Here is a 19,471-nt window from a genome sequence, read left to right as displayed (position 1 = left end):
GCCAGCTGGGCAGATGGGGAGGGACACCAGGAGCTCCCTACTGTTGCCCACCCCCCAGCCTTAAGTTAAGCTACCCACCCATTCACTAACTCCTGGAGAAGGAGGAACAATGTGGGCAGGTGATGAAGGAGCTGCTGCTGCCACCCACTTCTTCAACCAGACAGACAGGTTCATGGGAAGGAGGAAAGCAGGAGCCAGCTTTCCCCCCACTTGCTACTGAGACGACAAAAGGCATTTAGCCGGGAGGGGAGATTGGGAGCTGGCGCCACCCTCTCACCGCCAAGTAGGAGAAGGATGGGCGAGGGGGCTGGGGAGGGGTGGAAGCCACCACTGCTGCCCCCTCCCATCATGGAAGCTTCAGAGGGCTGGCAATGTGGGTGGGGAGGAAGGAGCCATTAATGCCAGCCCCCTCTGCCAGGAGTTGGTGAATGGGTGGGAAGCTAAGGAAGGGAACAGCATGCCAGCACTTCTGGCAGGTCGAGTCCCTGGCAAGTGGCTTGCCCAGCAGGCAAGTAGGAAGGAAGGCAGAGTTCCTCCCCCACATGTCTCGCAGGGTTCCCACTTATTAGTGCTAAAAACAAACTCACTCAGCCCAGATCAAAAATCTGTCACTTCATCAGATTTCAATGTAAAATCAGAATGTTACTTTAATGTACTTTTAAGTGTATATTATCCCATATTTGCATTTCTGAATCTGGCCCTAAAGCAGTCTGTCCTGCTCCCGCAGGACCTAACCAAATTTTAACCAAGATGTAGTCAGTTTCACTGAAGTCAAAGTAGTCAGCTTGTGTCCCACTGGTTGGCTGTCTGGCACACATTTGGGAAAAGCAAAGGGCCGTAGCTTGCCTGCCACTTGAGGGCATCTTTCAGCTGGGGGACAGAAGGTCTGGGAGCCGAGTAGTGAGGAACAGTCTCTTGGGACCCTGTAACTGATCTTGGCAGCAGCCCTGACGACCATTGCTGCTTAGAAAACTATGGAGAAATGGTTGTTGTGACACTCTAGACAGTTAGCTTGGCTAGCATGTTGCAGTGGTTAGGAGTGGCAGACTCTAATCTGGAGAACCAGGTTTGAATCCCTACTTCTCCACATGAGCAGAGGACTCTAATCTGGTGAACCAGGTTTATTTCCCACTCCTACATATGAAGCCAGCTGGGTGACCTTGAGCTAGTCCTCTGTGAACTCTCTCAGCCCCACCTACCTCACAATGTGTCTGTTGTGGGGAGAGGAAGGAAAGGTGATTGTAAGCTGGTTTGATTTTTCCTTAAAAGGTAGAGAAAGTCAGCATATAAAAACCAACTCCTCTTCTTCTTCCCCAAGGGAGGCTCACATGGACCCAGAGTCCCGTACCTTCTACCTTGACCCCAGTTTGGGGTGTTTACACCTTTAAAGATGCTTAACTTAGACAGATCATGAAAGGGAGGGCAGAAAGGGACAAGTCAGTGTTCGGCTCCCATGGCCCTTTCTTACATGTCCAGAGAAATGCCGATTGCCACTTTGGGGTCAGGAAGCAATTTTCCTCCAGGCCAGATTAGCCAGGGATCCTGGAGGATTTGTTTTTTGGCCATCTTCTGAGCATGAGGTAGGGGTCACTGGGGGTGTGGGAGGTAGTTGTGAATTTCTTGCATTGTGCAGGGGGTTGGACTAGATCACCCTGGAGGTCCCTTCCAACTCTATGAGTTCAGCCCAGCCTTGCAGACTCCACCCCATTTCATAACTTTGTCAACATACCCATGAGGTGTTAATGACAGAAACACTCACTTTTGCTAGTGGAAGGTCTTGCAGGAGGCCGCATGGTCTGTATGAGACGCAGCAAGTTGCTGACAAGGGAATCCTAAAATATGGGGAAGAGGTAGAAACAGAACATTTTTCAGTTAGTTTCCTGACTAACACAGCCATCCGTACTAGAGAAGGCCTAAAAAAATACTGGAATTTTTTGGGGGGGAAACCTGTGTCATCTCTCCCCCCGCCCCCGCTCCCATTTTCCAAGGCTCTTTTTATTTTTCCGATGGAAAAAGTGGAAATGTTGGGAAAATACTGAAAAAAAACCCTCCTATGAAGTATTTTCTTTCTGAATGAGTGAAATGCTTTTAAATACAAGGTGGGCATGTTGTAGACGTATACAGCTCTCAAATTCTAGGGGCAGAAATCCAAGATGCATTTCTGCCCCTAGAATTATACCTGATCTTCATGAGAGGAACATGCAGGGCTTTCACTGATTTTTGGCTGTTGCATGCCCTCTGTTGTTCTTTTCACCTGACTTGTGGTTACCCTTTTCATCTCTCCCTCCAACCACTGACACACACATGCCCACCAGCTGGGTAAAAAGTAGTTTGCAGGAGGGAGAAAAAAAAGATCAGAAGGAAGGTACCAAAACCTCAGAGAAAAACTGAGTTTCATTGAGAACTTAGCTCATTCTAACCGGATAGCAAAATTAATGTACATGTGCTAAGACAGCATGAGGTGCATCAGCTTGCAGTTTTCTCTCAAGTATTGGGTATATTTGCAATTCTGCTTATACAAAAGTAGGCATTTGTAACTTTTAAATTCGATAAATATGTCAAATATTGCAACTTTATATGCTAAGTTATAAATTATTCATTTTATGTTGATAGCTCATGATGGGTTGCCATGTTAGACTGTCAATAGCAGTAGAAAAGAGCAAAGAGTCCGGTAGCACCTTAAAGACTAACAAAATTTCTGGCAGGGTATGAGTGAGCCATATCTCATTTCTTCAGATATCTCACACCCTGCCAGAAATTTTGTTAGTCTTTAAGGTGCTACCGGACTCTTTGCTCTTTTCTACTGCCCACTCCTTTTATATTATTTTATGCTAACTTGCCGCCTATCTCCGGCAACATGAGTGAAATTTAGGCGCCATTTGCAGTTTTGAAGTTTTAATTGGGAATTTATTGTTTTCAATTTAGAATTCATGGACAATTTTACAATTGATTATTGATGTATTTTAACTGATGTTATCCGCTCTAAGCCTGGCTTCGGCCAGGGCAGGCTATAAATCGCAAAAATAAATAAATAGATAAATAAAGCGGCGATATTACTTTAGTTCTTGTGGGTTACTCCTCTGAAGATGCCTGCCACAGCTGCTGGCAAAACGTCAGGAAAGAAAATACCAAGACCACTGTTACACAGCCCGGATAACCCACAAGAACCAATGAACTCTGACTGTGAAAGCCTTCGACAATATTTAGATATTACTTTAGGTTTGATAGAACAGTAAGTATTGCATATATTTCAATTTTTCCCAGAACAAAATGGCTTCAAAATTTCCAGGAATTTTATATCTCTAGTTCTCACAGAGCTCAGAACCAATAGCCTGCCAATTTCAGAAGTGTTCAGTACTCACTCACCGTAAACTCAGCACCATTCTTCACCAAGGCAGTCTTGAATGCTTCAAAGGTTGTGTTTCTTTCTGCGAGATTTATCACAAACTCAGCTGCAAATAGGAAGGGCCAATGGGAGAATGGCAGGGGAGAAAAAAGGTACAAGCATTTAGACCAAAATGGTTTCATGCTATCTTTATTTTCGAACAGACAAGAGCCCTGGCAGGATACAATGACTGATCCCTCTGTCTAGATGGAAGGATCTCCCTGGACACAACCCAGATTACAGTGTGCAACTGTGAGCGGATGGCAGGTCCAACACAGAAAAGCTGTCTCCACAGCAAACAGCTCCAGAGAACACAAGTCTGCAGTCTAGTTACATGCCACAATGGAAATAAATTTAGATTAACATAAAAGCAAATTTTATTAGACATATCTGTGCCCCATAATCTGGAAAATCAATTTCTTTTACTGCACATCCACTGCTTTTATGACTGCTGACTTGTTTTACAGCTTCTAAAGTGTGCTATATTATTAGATTTTTGCCACCCCAGCAGCCTAATGGCCCTGACTGGCCAGATTTGTGGCAGGTCCGCCACAGTTAGTACTTGGATGGCAGACACCCCCCTCCCCAAAAAAAGAAATGGGGGTTGCTATGCAGAGGCAGGCCATGGCAAATCACCTCCTGCTCATCTCTTGCCTTGAAAACCCCATGGGCCTGGGGTCGCTATAAGTCGGTTGCAACTTGATGGTACTCAGTTGTTATTATTTGCCACCCCAGGCACCTGATCTGTTATGGGGTAACACACAGCTCCTTAAAAATAAATACAATGTTAACTTACCTCTCAACCTCCACCCTGCACACGTACAAGGAACTCTCTCACACACAGCAGCCAGCACATCTCACATGCAGCAGCAACTCCTCCCTCTTGTGCAGAGCAGCAAGCCCGCTCAGGCAAAACCCATTCATACCCTTGCAGCAGGAGCAGTTGATCTCTTTACGTGTCGCAGTCTTCTGCCTCAGTCCATTGCAGTATCCACCCCACAGCCCTTCCTCTCCTTTCCCACCCCTGCAGTCCCTCCCCTCACACACACAGGGATGCTTTCCAGTCACTCCACCCTATAGGTGCCTTCTGTTGAGTCAGCAGATGGCTATTCCACCTTTGGAAAAAACCCTTTTGGCTTTATTTAATCAGAGACGTACACATTACACAGCCTGACCCCATGTCACCTCTCACTGACCTACAGGGGAACTTTGAAAAGCCCCTGGCTTAGAAATACACAGCTCCACCCAAGGGCAGGTGGGAAAGGGAAGCCGCGCCGCTCGCGAAGCCTCTGAAAGGGCCGCGGCGGGTTCCCAACAAGGGCAGCGAAGGAAGATCCCCTCCCCCCGCCCCAACTGTCCACCAGGAACCAGCAAAGTCCGCCCGTTCCTTGGGACAGCCCGTGACCAGCGAAAAGGAGCCAGCAAAGGCACGCGGAGCCACGCGGACGCGGCGCCGGGGAGGAAGGAGCGGGGAGGCAACGGCAGCCCGCCGCCACCGACACCCCGGAGGAGGCCTCGGGGGCGGGGGGGGGAGGGCGCTCCGGCCGCCTCCGCGCCCCGGCCGCCCGCTCGGCCCCTCCTCCGGCTCTCGGCCCGGGCGCCGGGCGAGGGCGGTGCCCCCCCCCTCCGCGCCCCATCACGGGGCCCAGGCGTCCGGTCCCCCCCCCCCGCGCCCCACCATCACCCACCCACCCACCGAGGTCCTTGTCGTTGATGCCCAGGTGGTTGTCCAGCTCGGTGCAGACTTTGGAAACCAGCGACAAGTACTCGAGCTTGGCGAGTTCCTCGGCGGGATCCGCCGACATCACCGCCGCGGCCGCCATCCCTCCGCCCAGCTGAGAGCGGCCGCCGCCGCCGCCCGTGACGCGATCCTTCTGCGTCGGGAGGAAGGGAAGTCGGCCCGGGGGGAAGCGCGTCACGGGCACTTCCGGCGCGCGTCGCCGGTGTGGGCGCGGCTGCGCCAGGGCGGCTGGCCGGGGGGGGGAGGGGCGTGGCGGCCTGGAGACGCACGAAGCCCCCCCTCCCCCCGGTGCCGTGCGGCGCGAGCCAGGGTCGGCCCCTCCGGAGCTCCCGGGCTCCAAGGCTTGCTGTGGTCAGGATCGCCCTGCGCACAGGCGCGCGAGCCCAGCACCCCGCCGACGCCTCCCCGAGGCAAGGGGTCCAGAATCAGGGCCGGAGCGGGACACGCAGCAGCGCCCTGAACCCCCCAGCCCAGCCCACGCCTGGCCCGGCCCCTGGGGTGATGCTGCTGTGCATACAGATACTACCACTGAATCAAGAGTGCGGTTTGGCATATGCCAACTAAACCGGTAGCCCCTCTTCAGTGCGGCTTAAATCCCAGCCAGGAACACCCGTGTCAGATGACAGAGCGGGTAAGAGAGAGAGGCTTCTCTGGCTGGCTCAGGTTTAAAACGCAAGGAGCAGTACACCCCCACAGTATGGGTGCAATGGCATTTCTTCGTTTTCTTGCATTTATTTATAATCTGTTTTTCTCCTACGGACCCAAAATCAATTACCGAGGGTGATGCAGTCAAAACAGTTGAATGTATCAACATACAACAAACAGTGTAATAATACTGGATGTAATACAGTATGTAATAATACTGCAGCCCCACAATACTTACATGCAGAGGCACTTAATTCAGCTCTAAGCTGAGTCATCACTGGGCTCATTGACTTTGGTGAGTCAAGTAAGATATGCAACTCTATTCAGGATTGCACTGCAGGGCAAGAAAGCCACTGGGCATCAGCGGAGGAAATCACAAGAGGAGCATGCATTGCTGCTCTTTTTAGAGCATAACTGTGGGAGTGATGGAGGTGAAGAAAAGTTATCCACTGAATCCAGAGGAACTCCTTCAAGTAGTGGAAAATAATGCAAGTCTTGTTGACAGTTTGACAACAGTTGCTGTGGCATGTGTGCAAGGAACTTTTTGGCTTCCAATTGCCCGCTTCAGCTTTAATCTTAATAGCACTATTGATGCAGTGTGGTGTAGTGGTTAAGAGTGGTGGACTGTAACCTGCAGAACCAGGTTGGTTTCCCCACTCCTACACATGAAGCCTGCTGGGTGCCCTTGGGCTAGTCACAGTTTGCTCCAAACTCTCTCAGCTCCACTTACCTCACAAGGTGTCTGATGTGGGGAGAGGAAGGGAAGGAAATTGTAAGCTGCTTTGATTCTCCTTAAAAGGTAGAGAAAATCAGCATATAAAAACCAACTCTTCTCCTTCTGCCCCCTACGTTGTCTTGCCTCAGCACCTCTGGGTTATAGTGTGCTGGAGGTGGCTTCAGTCATGCTTTCTTTTCATTTTGAGGCGGACAATTGAAAACTGGATTGCTAGTGTGAGAATGGCTGCAATATGATAGGATGTGGAGGGAGGAAAAAACACCACACTGGCAAGAAAGGAACTACGTTTCCCTAAAATCACGGCCCAAAATGTCTGCCCTCCTTTATTTTTGTAACAACCAGCATGATGAAGAGTTCTGGTGAGCGTGGAAGCTTTCATGGGGTTTTGTGTCATTTTAATACGTCCAAATAAAGGTCTTACCTGGTAGTGCTTTATATTTTGAATTTGGACAAGCATGGCTGCAACCAACTTTGGAATGCTTGCTTGCAAGAGCAGGACTTAAAATATATCTCCCCCCCCCCACAAAAAAATGTTTTATTTAATAACCCCCAGCCTGATGAAAGAGTCCTGAAGAAGGTGAAAGTCTGCCTGCTGTGTAGAGCCGGTTCCCCCGCCCCCCCCCCCGGTTCCTGGGTTGCACTACATTTCCCAGCGTCTCTCCAAACAGAGCCCGGCGGCACTTCCCGGAAGTGCCCGCCCGTAACGCGGATTGGCTGGCGCGAGAGTGACGCGTGCCTCTGCCCGCGGGGGCGGGGCAGGGAGGGGAGAGGCGAAGATGGACCCGCCGAGCGTCTCTCCGGAGGACCCCTGGGGGGGCAAGGTGAGCGCGCGCCCGCGGAGGAGGCGGAAGCGCGCCGGGGCGGGCGTGGGCCCTCCGGTGGCGGCGGCGGCGGCGCGCCCCGCCCCTCTCCCCCCCGGCCGGGGCAGGCCCTGCCCCCCCCGGGGTCCCGGCCAGGCTCCGGCGCCGCGCTCTGCCGGGGGGGGGGGGAGGCGAGGCGGCTCTCGGCCTGAAGGCCTGGCCCGCCTCGGGCTGCCCTACGGAGCGCGGCCCCGAGCAAGCGAAGCCCTGGTGCCCCGGGGGGAGCGCTCCGGACCGGCGGCTCTTCTGCTGCCGCCACGCTGGCACTGCCCGGGGGCTGGGCGGGGAAGGAAGGGGCAAATCCTGCGCGGCCAGTGGAGGCTGAGTCCCCCCAGCCACCCCCACCCCCGGGGACCCCTGCCAGCTCCCTGCTTCTGTGGTCCCGCGAGCGGGGGGAGCGCGGGAGCTTGCAGGCGCGGCGGGGAAAGGACCCGTCGCAGTGGGGGGAGAGAGGGTTCCCCCGGGGGAGGCCCCGTCGCCTGGCCATTTGCCACCTCCAAGGGCCCGCCTCCCCTCCTCCCCCCTGCAGGGTTTGGGGGCAGCCCCGTTGCGGCCCAGAGGGTGACCGGCGGAGACGGCCTTAGGCCCCCCCTGGCCACGTGTCCTTCCCGTCCATCGTGGTCCGCTCTGATGGGTAGCAGCTGCCCCGGGGGTCTCGGGCAGGGTGCTCTCCCGGTCCTGGTGCCTGAGAGCTTTTGGACATGATGGGGGCAATTTCCCAAAGCCATGGAAGTGAAAGGAAAGGGTTATTGTCTCATTTCCTGTTTTATTCCCTTAGTGAAGTAAATTAGGCAAGGGCTGCAGAGAACCATATTCAGGAGTTTGCCTTCCTTGCATCCTCGCTTGGACTTTTGTACTGTGGGTTTCATACTTTTTTGGAATAGGAAAAACCCAAGGAGTGTTGGTTCTCAGTAGTTCAAGTTATGTTGTCCGAAACAGTGCAATGGCCAGCAATTTATAATGGAAACTACAACAGGTTTCTGATTTCCATAGTCACAATATTATTCCATGTGATATTACTGTTATGTGAGCATAACTGCACATTCTACGGTCTGGTTGTACAAAAGCTCTGAATTTTCAGGCCCGTTAACCCCTGGCAAAGCCCATTTAGAACTAACCCATAGTTCAAGACCTGACTTTGATAGCCCCAGGCTAGCCCAATTTCGTCAGATCTCAGAAGCTAAGCAGGGTCGGCTCTGGCGAGTATTTGGATGGATGACCTCCAAGGACTACCGGGGTCATGACACAGAGTCAGGCAATGGCAAATCCCCTCTGAATATCTTGCCTTGAAAACCCAACAGGGTCACCATAAGTCAGCTGTGACTTGACAGCGCTTTCCCCCACATCGTTCAGGAGACATAAGCACATACCTAAATCCCTTGAAGGGGTAAACTGTCTAATTTCTCTCTCTTGTGGCACAACAAATCAGGTGGACCCATCCTTTAGTGACAACGGGCTGGATCCTGGTAAGTACCCAGTAGCCCCTTTCTTTGTCTTGTACATGTTTATCTTCCCTTCCTCCCAAAAACTCACAAGCAGCAGGCACCACCCCTCTTAGCCTCACAACAAGCTGGTAAGGTGGCTCAGAGTCCGTGACTGACCCAGGGTCACCTATGGGCTTGATGGCAGACTTTGAACCCACCTCCCAGGTAACCCCAACACTAGCCGCCTCTCCTGACCAAACCGCTTGCACTCCCGCTCACTATTTCCAGCTCCCACTCCTTTTTCTCCTTGTGCTTGGGCCTGTGCTGCTGCCCTGCCTTCCATTCTGAGTTTGTGTGAGTGATGCCCACACTTTGGCTGTTCTCCATAGCCAGCTGGTGTTTGTGCTTGCCACTGACTGCCCCCTTCCCAGAGTTCTCTCTGCGTACGAAGCAGAGGAGTGGGATTTTCTTTCCAACCGTTGAGCTTTGGCAGAATTCAGAATACTTTCAAAGGCCACCAGAAATCAGTGAGACCTCCTCTCCCCCCCCCCCATTCTGGCAGCAGGAGTGGAACAAGGGTCTCACTTGAGTGGAATGTCACAGAGTGCTTCCAAAGTGTCACAGGAAGAGATGATTGCAGAGGGTGGGGTGACACTGGTGACCAAAGCTGTGGCCCTTTGTGCTGTGCATTGCGGGGTATACAGCAATGGCCCCAGACACTAGACTGAACACATTCCTGCCCTCTGATTTGATTTTGGTCACGTGGCCCCACAATTGCCATCAGTAAAGCTGATTAGAATCCCACTTCAGATATAAGGATACTCTGAAAGTGTTGAGGAGGGGAATCCATCCTTTTATTTCAGTAGTCACCCTGACTGACAATATGAAAGAATGGCTGAAGGGTATGAAGAGGTAACCAGTTCACTGAGCTGGAGCCTACACGCTTGTTCAGATGTTCTCTGGTGTTTTCAGCTCTCTTCGTGGAAAGCAGGAGGAAAGGGAGCGTTGTGTCTCGGGCTAACAGCATTGGCTCCACCAGTGCCTCTTCTGTACCAAATACAGGTAGGAATCATTGGCTCCCCTCGCTCTGGATCTGCCCTGCTTCCCACCCCCACCTGTGCAGTACACAAGATTCCCACCTTACTCCCTTTTTTGGGCCACAATGTTCAAAATCTGGCCTAATCCAACACCTGTTCTTGGGAACTAAATGGGTAGTGACTCTTGCAAGCTGCACTCCCAGTTTTATGTGGCTGAGTCAGCTTGTCCCTTAATTTACAAGGTGCTAGCAAGCCTGAAACTCTAGTACTTTCCTGTGTCTCAGGGTCATGGAGGTTGACCACAATGAGAAGGGGAGGGGCTCATCAAGTGGTTTGTCCCTGGGTTTTTCCCCCCTTGGAAAGAATTATTGAAACTGGCTGGTGCTCTAACCCTTTGAATTTTGGTCTTTAGCAATTCTATACTTTCTTCTGAGCCTGCTGAAATCTTGTGAGCTAGGCGTGGCTGGAGTCCCTAAAAGTATTTCCCTCAGGTCCCTTCCCTCTGCCTTGTCCCCTCAGTTGACAAGGACTGTTCTCCTGCTGCAGATGATGAAGACTCAGACTACCAGCAGGAAACCTATAAAGAAATATACAAGGACCGTCGCCGTCGTGCTCACACCCAGGCAGAGCAGAAGAGGCGGGATGCCATAAAGGTGGGAATTTTGAAGGAGTCCCCCTATTCAGTATTTGGCAAACGTGCTCAGAACTTGTGCTGCTCCTGTGTTGGAAGCACAAGGAGAGGGGAACACACTCACTGCGGGAGTGACAGGACAGCAGCTGTTCAGTCCCTTTGCCTTGTGGGACAGCCTGGCCCTGAGGTTAATACTGCTGTGCCTCTTCCAGAAAGGCTATGACGACTTGCAAGCAATTGTGCCCACGTGCCAGCAGCAGGATTTCTCAATAGGCTCTCAGAAGCTAAGCAAGGCAATTGTGCTACAGAAGAGTGAGTGAAGGGGGCCCGGGGGGGTGGGGATGCTGGAGGGAAAGGACGTGTTAATCTGGCTCTTGATCACCTCTACTTTCCCCTCTCCCCCGTGTTCCAGTAATCTTATTGTTGCTGCGAGTTCCCTGTGGCCTGGTAATTCTCTTGCCGTACTCTGAGAGGGGGAATCTTATTGGAGGTCAAGGCATGTTGCAGCATAGCTTGCTTCTCTGCCTCCTGCAGACAAATGTGGCAGGGTCAATGCTTTTTGCCTAAGCCCCCTACCCCCTACATGAGGGCAGCTAGCTCTTCAGAGACTCTAACCTATTGCCCTTGTTTCCCTAGCTATTGACTATATTCAGTTCTTGCACAAGGAAAAGAAGAAGCAGGAAGAAGAGGTCTCCACTCTCCGGAAAGATGTGATGGCCTTGAAAATCATGAAAGTGTAAGACCTTTACATAAACACATGTGTATACACAGAGACATCCTGCTTCAATACTAGCCTCCCCTCTAATATTGGAGAGGGGACTTTTCCCCCTGAATTGTGAACAGACTCCTTTATTTCGAGAATGTGCCTGTTTCTCAGACACTTGACTCCAATAGGCTTCTTGTTACTGGACATGGGTTTTCCCTGCAAGAGTTAGGCCCTGTGCTTTTGCTCAAGCTTACAAAAACCTTTATGCATTTCAGAAACTATGAGCAGATTGTCAAAGCTCATCAGGACAACCCTAACGAAGGGAAGAACCAGGTCCCTGACCAGGTGAAATTCAACGTTTTCCAGGGCATCATGGACTCCCTCTTTCAGTCCTTCAATGCCTCTATCTCTGTGACAAGCTTTCAGGAACTCTCAGCCTGTGTCTTCAGCTGGATTGAGGAGCACTGCAAGCCACAGGTAATACTGCAGTTGGGGAGGACATCGGGGCCTACCTGCGTTTAGTGGCACCTGCTCTCGGAGGCAAACAGAACGAATACAGGATACAGAATGAATGACCATGTCTATTTTCCGTATCCCTTTTGATGTTTGTATACACTTGCGTAAGGTAGCCCATGTATGTCCATTGGAGAAAGTTGTAATTTCCTTGTGCCCTGTGGTGTTTTCATCAAAGGTTTTACTCTCCAGCAATCAGATTACATGAATGAAGGCGCCTAAAAACGTTAACTATATACTGCAAGTTTTAAGCATTTAGAAGATCTGTAATTTCAGTCGTATGAAGGAGAAAATGAGCATATAGAATGCATCTCCCAATCATCTGAGGAGATTTACTTAACTATAACAAGCATTTCTTTGCCATCAGGTGGTCTAGAAAATTATTCTAAGTACTCATGAGATTCTTAGGATTCTGCCAAATCAGTCTGAGATAGAGTTATTCAGCATAGCTTAGGGGAATAGAGCTCTGACTATTCCTCCTACAGTTGTATTAGAAGGGGGAAAACAAGGGGTGTGTTCCTTTGCCAGAGGCTGACCACTGTGACCAGACAGGAGTCTTAAGTTTTGAATCCCAGGCTGTCTTCCCACTTCTTGACTGTTCTTGCTGTGGGTTCTCTCTTCCCAGACCCTACGGGATATAGTCATCAGTGTCCTGCAACAACTGAAGAGCCAGCTCTACTAACCACCACCTGCTCTCAGGTATCCTAGGAGGTAGATAGCTGTATGAGGACAAGGTGCCTGATGCTGCTTCCTCTTCAAGTTTTTCTTAGGACTACTGACTGCATTTACCTCTGAAATACTTTTCACTCTGCGGCCCTTTCAAGTGAGCTGCAAAGATCCACTGAATATCTATGAAGAAGTAGTGTTGGCTTTTATATGCTGACTTTCTCCACCACTTAAGGAAGAATCAAATCAGCTTACAATCACTTTCCCTTCCCCACAACAGACACCCTGTGAGGTACGTGGAGCTGAGAGAGCGCTAAGAGCAGGCTTCATGTGTAGGAGTGGGGAAACCAACCCGGTCCACCAGATTAGCATTTGCCGCTCGTGGAGGAGTGGGGCATCAAACCCGGTTCTGTAGACCAGAGTCATCATCTGCAGCAGGTCACTTCTGAGCCTTGTCTCTGTTGTGTGGACCCTCATGTCTGAGAAGTTAGTCTACAACAAACCAGTCCTGGAATTCTACAAAGAGTCTGGCTCCTTTCTCAAGAATACAGAAGCACTGGGGGCATGGACTTCCTCTCAATCCTTCCCCTCCACTTAATCTGTGGCTGTGATTTTAAGCTGATATATATTAGCCTTGGTTTAAGGGCGTTAACGACGAGCAATCAACTTTAAAGCAGATTTTTGTCTACTACACACACTTGCATGCTAGGCATAGTCAAGTTCTGTGTAGAAGTTCTGTAACAGATTTTGCATGTCTTAGCAATATGCAGTAAGCTTAAACCCCAGTTCTCTGAACAAGCTTCCTTTCAGCTTTTTTTCATGTTTTTCTTAATTGATTTTTGTGCCTACTAACAAATTCTGGTCTGATGGCCTTCAGTATCACAGCTGAAAGGGTAAAGCCTTTTCAGCCCTTCCGAGCCCCAGTGATACATGGAAGTGAGATCAAGCCAACCCCAAGGGAACCACAGCTTTCTGTTCTTCAATTATAAAGATAAGTCCCTCAGCTCTTTGGAGGTGCCCCTTTCTGGATCAGCTAGAAGAGGGACTCGGACTTAAGCAGACCTCAGCTGTGAAAATTTAAAAGTATTTTTATAACAAGCAGTTTTAATAAACATTGGTAAATGTTTTGAATTACTTGAGTGCTTGTGCCTGATGTACTTTGACTAATCAGAAGGGGCCAGAGTTCAGCTTTGCAAGGTTGGCCCTCCCACACTCAAATAGTCAGAGGCATGTTCTTATGTAGAACTATTCATGGGAAAGTCTTCCCAGGTCATAACCCCTGCAGAAGCTAGTCCAAGTGACCACACTAAACAGTCTTGGAGAAAAACAGAATTCCCTCAATGGGTTAATGGGGTATCAGGGCAAAAAAAAAAAAAGATTACTAAGGTAGTTCCATCCACTCCAGGAATTCTCCTAGTACTGCTGTCTTTTTAGAATAATTTCCAAGAACCAAAAAGCCAGTGTAGATCAGGGATGAGTTTTGTTGCCACCCAACATGTACATTATGCATGTAAAACATGGACGTAGAAGCCAGGAGGATGGGGCCTCCCACATCACACACAGGCTTATTACACAAAGAAATTGTGACACAGCTGTCAGAGCAGTTTAAATATTTATTCCCTCCCATCCTGCATTTTCTCTAGGGCTTACCAGCAATTCAGCACAGTGGGACAAACAGCTTGAAGAACAAAATGGCAGTCAGCCCCACATGCCTGGGGAGGAGGACTGGAACTAGTAGGGGGACTGCTTTTCCCCTCCCTGCCCCACTGCATGCAAAGGATTTTTTTAAAAAAAATATACAGAGGTGGAAGATGTCAAACTGAAACTTGAATGATAAATAGGTGGGTGCTGTTCCATATACCAGAAGAGCCCTTAGTTCAGATGGGAGGTAAAGTAACATGGAAATCTTCATCAGTCTCAATGCCAACTTCCTCCTTAACAAAAAGACAACACGCATCCCTTAAGATGCAGGGCAGACAAATAGGGCCATCCCACCCCCACCCCTCTGTGTCCTGTAGCTGGTCTAAGTCTTACAGCTCATAATCAAGAACAGCCTGTTAAACCCACCCTCGGGGGCCGTATCAAGTGAAGTAGGTGTGTACTCACAAAGAACTGCTTCTTGCTTTTTGGGTAGCCTTCCAAGATTGCATCTAGTAGCTCCGTTGCCTAAAGAGACAATGTTACAGCACAGGTCCCAGGCTCTCATGACAAAATAGCCCTCTCGGCAGCCAATATATAAATACATTTACCCACCATAAAAGAATTAGATTCAAGTCCAATAGCACCTTAAAGACCAATAATATTTTTGTCAGATAGCAGATACCTGATGAAGGGAGCTTTGACTCTCAAAAGTTCATTCCCCCAAAATCTTGCTGGTCTCTTAAGGTTCTACTGGATTCAAACATAGCTTTTCTACTGCAGACCTACATGGCTACCCTCTGAAACTACCACCATAAAAAGGATTTCCTAGACGGAATGGTCTAAGAGTAGGTTTATAAATTGTGGTAGCAAGCTGCTCCCCCCTCTTGACCTCTGGAGGAATCAATAATACATAACATCATAAAAGAAAAGCCCCCAGAAGATGGTATGACATAAGTAGAAATACAATGCAGTGACAGCAAGATAATGCATAGAGCAACAATTAACACATAATATTGTCAAAGGCTTTCACGGTCAGAGTTCATTGGTTCTTGTAGGTTATCCGGGCTGTGTGACCGTGGTCTTGGTATTTTCTTTCCTGACGTTTCGCCAGCAGCTGTGGCAGGCATCTTCAGATGAGTAACACTGAAGGACAGTGTTACTTACTCTGAAGATACCTGCCACAGCTGCTGGCGAAACGTCAGGAAAGAAAATACCAAGACCACGGTCACACAGCCCAGATAACCTACAAGAACCAATTAACACATAACCCAACAGTAAAGTCCACAGACGCATTCCTTTTACAGAAACATCCTCCTGAACCAACACAGCCCTATCACCTTTGTAAAGCAATTATTGAACAGGGCATTTTCATATAGTTTGCAGAATGACAGAAGCGTGGGAGCCTTCCTGAGCTCAGGTAGGTCATTCCACACCTCTAAAGTCCAAAGCCAGACTTGAGATTTCAGTATATTCTCATTTAAAAAAAAACCCCAACCTATAGCTTGTTCTGCAGACAACGACTGCAACCTCAGAGGTACAAAATCTAACTCACAATATGAAGAGCAAAGCCAAATGGGCTGTGTAAAGAACCATGCTTGAAGCTGAACCCCACAGGAGCTAATCAGAAAGGGAAACAGCCAGCTAGCCAAGCGACTAATTGCAAAAGCCTAAAGAAAAAAAATGGGACATAGCATCATAAAGTTGTGGAAGGAGCCAAACAGGACACCTAGTCCAACCCCCTGCTCAATGCAGGATCAGCCTATGGTCTAAGAGTAGGTTTAAGTAAGACATGCAAAAACCAGTTGTTGTCATGCCCCTCCCCCAGTAAGGAATAACTTCCCAGGCATGCCAACACAATGTACACCTGAATCTTGAACTTTTAAAGGGGAGACAGTGAAAATTCTGCTTTTGAGTTGAGAGACTATTCTGGGATGCTTGTATTTGGAAATAAATGCCTCTTGAAACAAGCCAGCAGGGAACTTGAGACATGAGGCAGAAGGTGCTTCCTCAAGTCTTTACCACCCATATGTGGATGACATTTGCTGTACCTGATTTAGCTCAAAGCCAAGAAGTCAAGCCTCTGCATGCAAACCAGAACTGCAGTTGTACATTGTAAATCATTGCCAAGGCACTGTTTCCCCGCTCCTCTTTAACTCATACAGCATCAAGTACAATATTAGGATCTCAACCATCTTTGGGGCTATGCATACCACTCCTCCTTCCCACCCTTGTAATATAAAGAGTTTGCTCACCATTCTCTTCCGACGTCGCCATTCTCTGCAATACAGTTTCTTCTCATTATATACCTGCAACCAGCAAGAGGGAGGAGCTCTTTTATTCCCAGGACCTAGCAGAATGGCTAGCAAAGGCAGCTAGTGAAGACTCAGGCACAACATACACAGTACATGGAATAGCATGAAAAATTGATGAGAGCCATGTCTTTATAAAGCAGCAACTGTTTGGCAGGAGAACAGGAAGGACAGTGAAAGAAAGGGCATACTGGTTACCATGAATTAAGTGTCTGAAGAAGTAGACATCTTTCTTCAATTCATCCACTTTGGATGAACTTGGGTTCAGTTTTGAGGTTGGACAGACCTTGAATGCTGTGGATGCTAGTGCTGTAGGCATGCTCCAGATGTCAAGAAGGCACCAAAGCATGTCCTGTCATTTCCTCCCTCCCCCCCACCCCGTCTCAACTCTTACCCATGCCTTGGGGCTTGTGTTAACTTTGAAACATGCAGCACCACCAGGGCCCCCCTTCTAGATGTCTGGAAAACAACGGAAGAGGATGCTGGTCTCTGCTGCTGGGCCCTCCCAATGCCACTCCATTACCTTTTCTTTCTCCTCAGGGGTCACATGATTGGCAGCAGATTTAATCCGTTCCAGTTTCTCTGTATAATCAGCACAATCTTTTTTTAACTCTTCAATCTCTTTCACCATCTCTGGGGTTGTCATAGAACCCTTCAGTTCTTTCAGTTCTGAAATGGAAGTGCCAGTTAAAGTGGCAGATGTCATGCTTCTCACTGGGAAAGACTACAGACATGACATGCACTTCAACCAAGGTACACACCCTCTGCATAGGAAGCACAACCGTGCGGGCCTGTATTTCATACAAGGCCGCCTCAGCAGATTGAGAACCCGACTGAACACACCTGACTCCATCAGACAGCAGTTCTGTTGGAGGGTCTGCACTTTGCAAGACAAATCTGAAATCTCATTGTCTAAGACCTTGAGTTCTGAGTCACTCGCACTGGGAAAGTGATCCTAGATGACAAAAATGACAGGAAAAGTTATTCATCTGACAAAGTTATTCCTCTGGCAGGCAGGGTATAGTAGCTGATACCACATCAAGATTTTACGCTGCTGGCCAGCAACCTGCTTTGCCAGGAAAGGGTAGATACATCACTAAATGCCAGACTCTCCAGCCCACCCCCAAGGTGTTCTGCCAGCATGCTATAGACTGCTCTCCACAAATAACTTATACTGAAATGAAATCCCATGAAGAACATATTTGTTCCTGTTTTGTGATGCTGAGAAGCATTTCAGTGTATTACTAAGCAATCTATGCTATGAAGCACTGTTGAATTATTTCAAAGGGCCTGTTGTGGTGATTGCCTGATAAATATTAAAACCAGCAAAAACAAGACTAAGGTGTTGGGTTTATATATGGAATCTTAGAGAAAAGTGACAGAAATATTGCAAATAAACAATATTTTTTCTTACTAATGCCAATTATTTCCAATCACAGCCAAACCTAGATTATGAAGTTTCATGTAAACCAAGAACTACAAGAAAAAAATCAAGCCTTAGAAATATTGAAACATTGTCTGAGAAATATTTCTCATAGGTAGCTCATTTCAGTAATTGAAATAAAGACTGGTTTCCCACAGAAATTCAAGGAGGCCTCTCTGACCTGGTCTGGAAAGTAGATTTTTTGCTTCCCATAAACCTTCTCTTTGATCTTCCCCTGTTGAGCCAGCTGCTCCAAGGCCTTCACCACAGCCTAAAGGGGACCGGGAGAAAAGGAGACGACGGAGACGGGGGTTCCTGAGGGACCTGTGCGGACACCGCAGCATCTTGCCCCACCTGGGAACTGGGGCTGCCTGGTCCCCCTGGCCGCGGGAGGGTCGCCAGCCCCACCGCTGCCTGACACCGCGACTTCTTCTTACACGCAGAGAGGCGTCGCTGTCGGGGGGTGGGTGGGGTGGGGTGGCGGCCTGGCCCTCTTACCCCACTGTGCGGGCCGGGATCCCTACCGCGCCTCTCGTCTGCCCCAGCAGGGCCCGGGCGAGCGGGAAAGAGCTGCGCGTGGCGGCGGCGGCGGCGGAGCCCCCCTCGACGGGCCCCCTCCCCTCCCCTCCCCTCCCCTCCCCTCCCCTCCCCTCCCCTCCGGGCCCTCACCGTCTTGCCCAGGCCGTGCTCCCGCTGCAGGTTCCCGAAGGCGTCCTGCGCGCTGTGGGGGCGGTTCTGCTCCCGCAGGTACCGAAGCAGGATGGCGGCTGCCCCGCCTGCGGGGGAGAGGAAGGGAAAGGGTCAGGGTCCAGGTGGGAGGAGGAGGAGGCCCGCAGCCCGAGGGGGGGGCGGGCGGAGAGACGCGGCCCGGGCGAGGGGGGTGGGGGAGAAGGGAGGGAGGGAGGAAGGAAGGCAGGCCTCACCCGCCGCCCCTTCGCGGGCCTTCCCTCCCCCGCTCATCCCTGCAGGACAGAGGCCGCGCGGGACTCGGCTGGGCGGCTGCTGCGAAAAGAAGGCGGCGTGGGCGGCGTGGGGAGGCTCCCTTCAGGCGGGCGGGCCGGTGGGTGCGCGCGTGGGCCGCTTGTCTGGGGCCAGCGGAGGGCGCGGAACCTGCGGGCCGGGGAGGCGGTTGCGGGGGAGCGCTGGGCCCTGCGGCACCGCGGCCAGGCGCCCGGCCAATGGGCTTCAGCGGAAGGGGCGGGGCGAGGAGGGGAGGTGAGGGGGCGTTGCTCTTCCGCTACGGCCGCCTGAAGCGGCACGGGCGGTGGGTGGCGGCGCCGCCTCCGCGGAGCTCCCGTCCCACGGAGCCCACTTTATGGCGGGTGGGCGGCGCTTCTCTCATGAGTTCCGGGAAGCCTGGCGGTTGCTGGCCTCGCCTGTGTGTGTGTGTGTGTGTGGGGGGGTCCTCGCGCGGCCTTTGCCGGCCCTGCCTGATGCTCGCAGAGGCGGCGCGGGGAGAGCCCAGGGCTCCTCCTCTTGCGCCAGCTTTGGTAGCGCGGGGTGTCTTTCCTGCCCCCCCCTCCCCCCAGGATCGCCAGCCTCAAGGTGGGGCCTGAAGATGGCCCAGGATGACCCTGCCACCTGGCTGGCCGCTGGTGGACTGGATGGGGTCTCGTCTAGCAGGGCTTTTCTTATGCTCTTACAGCTGAGACTACAGAGATCAGTTCCCCTGGAGGTCGTGGCAGCTTCAGGAAGTGGACCACGTGGCTCACGGCACCACTCCGCTCACTCCCCTCCCCAGGCTGCTCCAGCAA

The 19,471-nt window shown here is 50.7% G+C and overlaps 3 protein-coding genes across 3 annotated transcripts in view; 1 reads left to right on the top strand and 2 right to left on the bottom strand.

Annotated features, from left to right (window-relative positions):
• The window catches only part of DHX8 (DEAH-box helicase 8), a 34,665-nt gene extending 29,465 nt beyond the window's left edge, over positions 1–5,200 (bottom strand). The window contains exons 1-3 of the mRNA XM_056863159.1: positions 5,082–5,200; positions 3,367–3,452; positions 1,760–1,832 (exon numbers count right to left, since the gene is read on the bottom strand). Coding sequence (XP_056719137.1) covers positions 1,760–1,832; positions 3,367–3,452; positions 5,082–5,190 — 268 coding nt within the window. The 5' untranslated portion in view covers positions 5,191–5,200. The remainder of the gene's footprint in view (positions 1–1,759; positions 1,833–3,366; positions 3,453–5,081) is intronic.
• Positions 5,201–7,283: 2,083 nt separating this feature from the next.
• On the top strand, positions 7,284–12,527 carry MLX (MAX dimerization protein MLX). The gene is made up of 8 exons (XM_056863425.1): positions 7,284–7,328; positions 8,797–8,833; positions 9,764–9,853; positions 10,375–10,481; positions 10,672–10,771; positions 11,096–11,195; positions 11,441–11,642; positions 12,304–12,527. The coding sequence occupies exons 1-8, from the start codon at positions 7,284–7,286 to the stop codon at positions 12,358–12,360; spliced, it is 738 nt and encodes a 245-aa protein (XP_056719403.1). The 3' UTR covers positions 12,361–12,527.
• A 1,556-nt stretch (positions 12,528–14,083) lies between these two features.
• Positions 14,084–18,500, bottom strand: PSMC3IP (PSMC3 interacting protein; the record flags this gene model as incomplete). The annotated part of the gene is made up of 7 exons (XM_056864731.1): positions 14,084–14,278; positions 14,451–14,510; positions 16,238–16,291; positions 16,818–16,963; positions 17,138–17,249; positions 17,899–17,988; positions 18,387–18,500. Coding segments are annotated over 7 exons (633 nt in total), but the record flags the coding sequence as incomplete, so codon positions are not given.
• Positions 18,501–19,471: the final 971 nt, after the last annotated feature.

This window comes from Euleptes europaea, chromosome 18 (genome assembly GCF_029931775.1).
Source record: "Euleptes europaea isolate rEulEur1 chromosome 18, rEulEur1.hap1, whole genome shotgun sequence".
In the NCBI taxonomy this organism is placed as follows: Eukaryota; Metazoa; Chordata; class Lepidosauria; order Squamata; family Sphaerodactylidae; genus Euleptes; species Euleptes europaea.
Note: the sequence above shows the minus strand (reverse complement) of the source record. Positions and strands in the feature narration are given on the sequence as shown.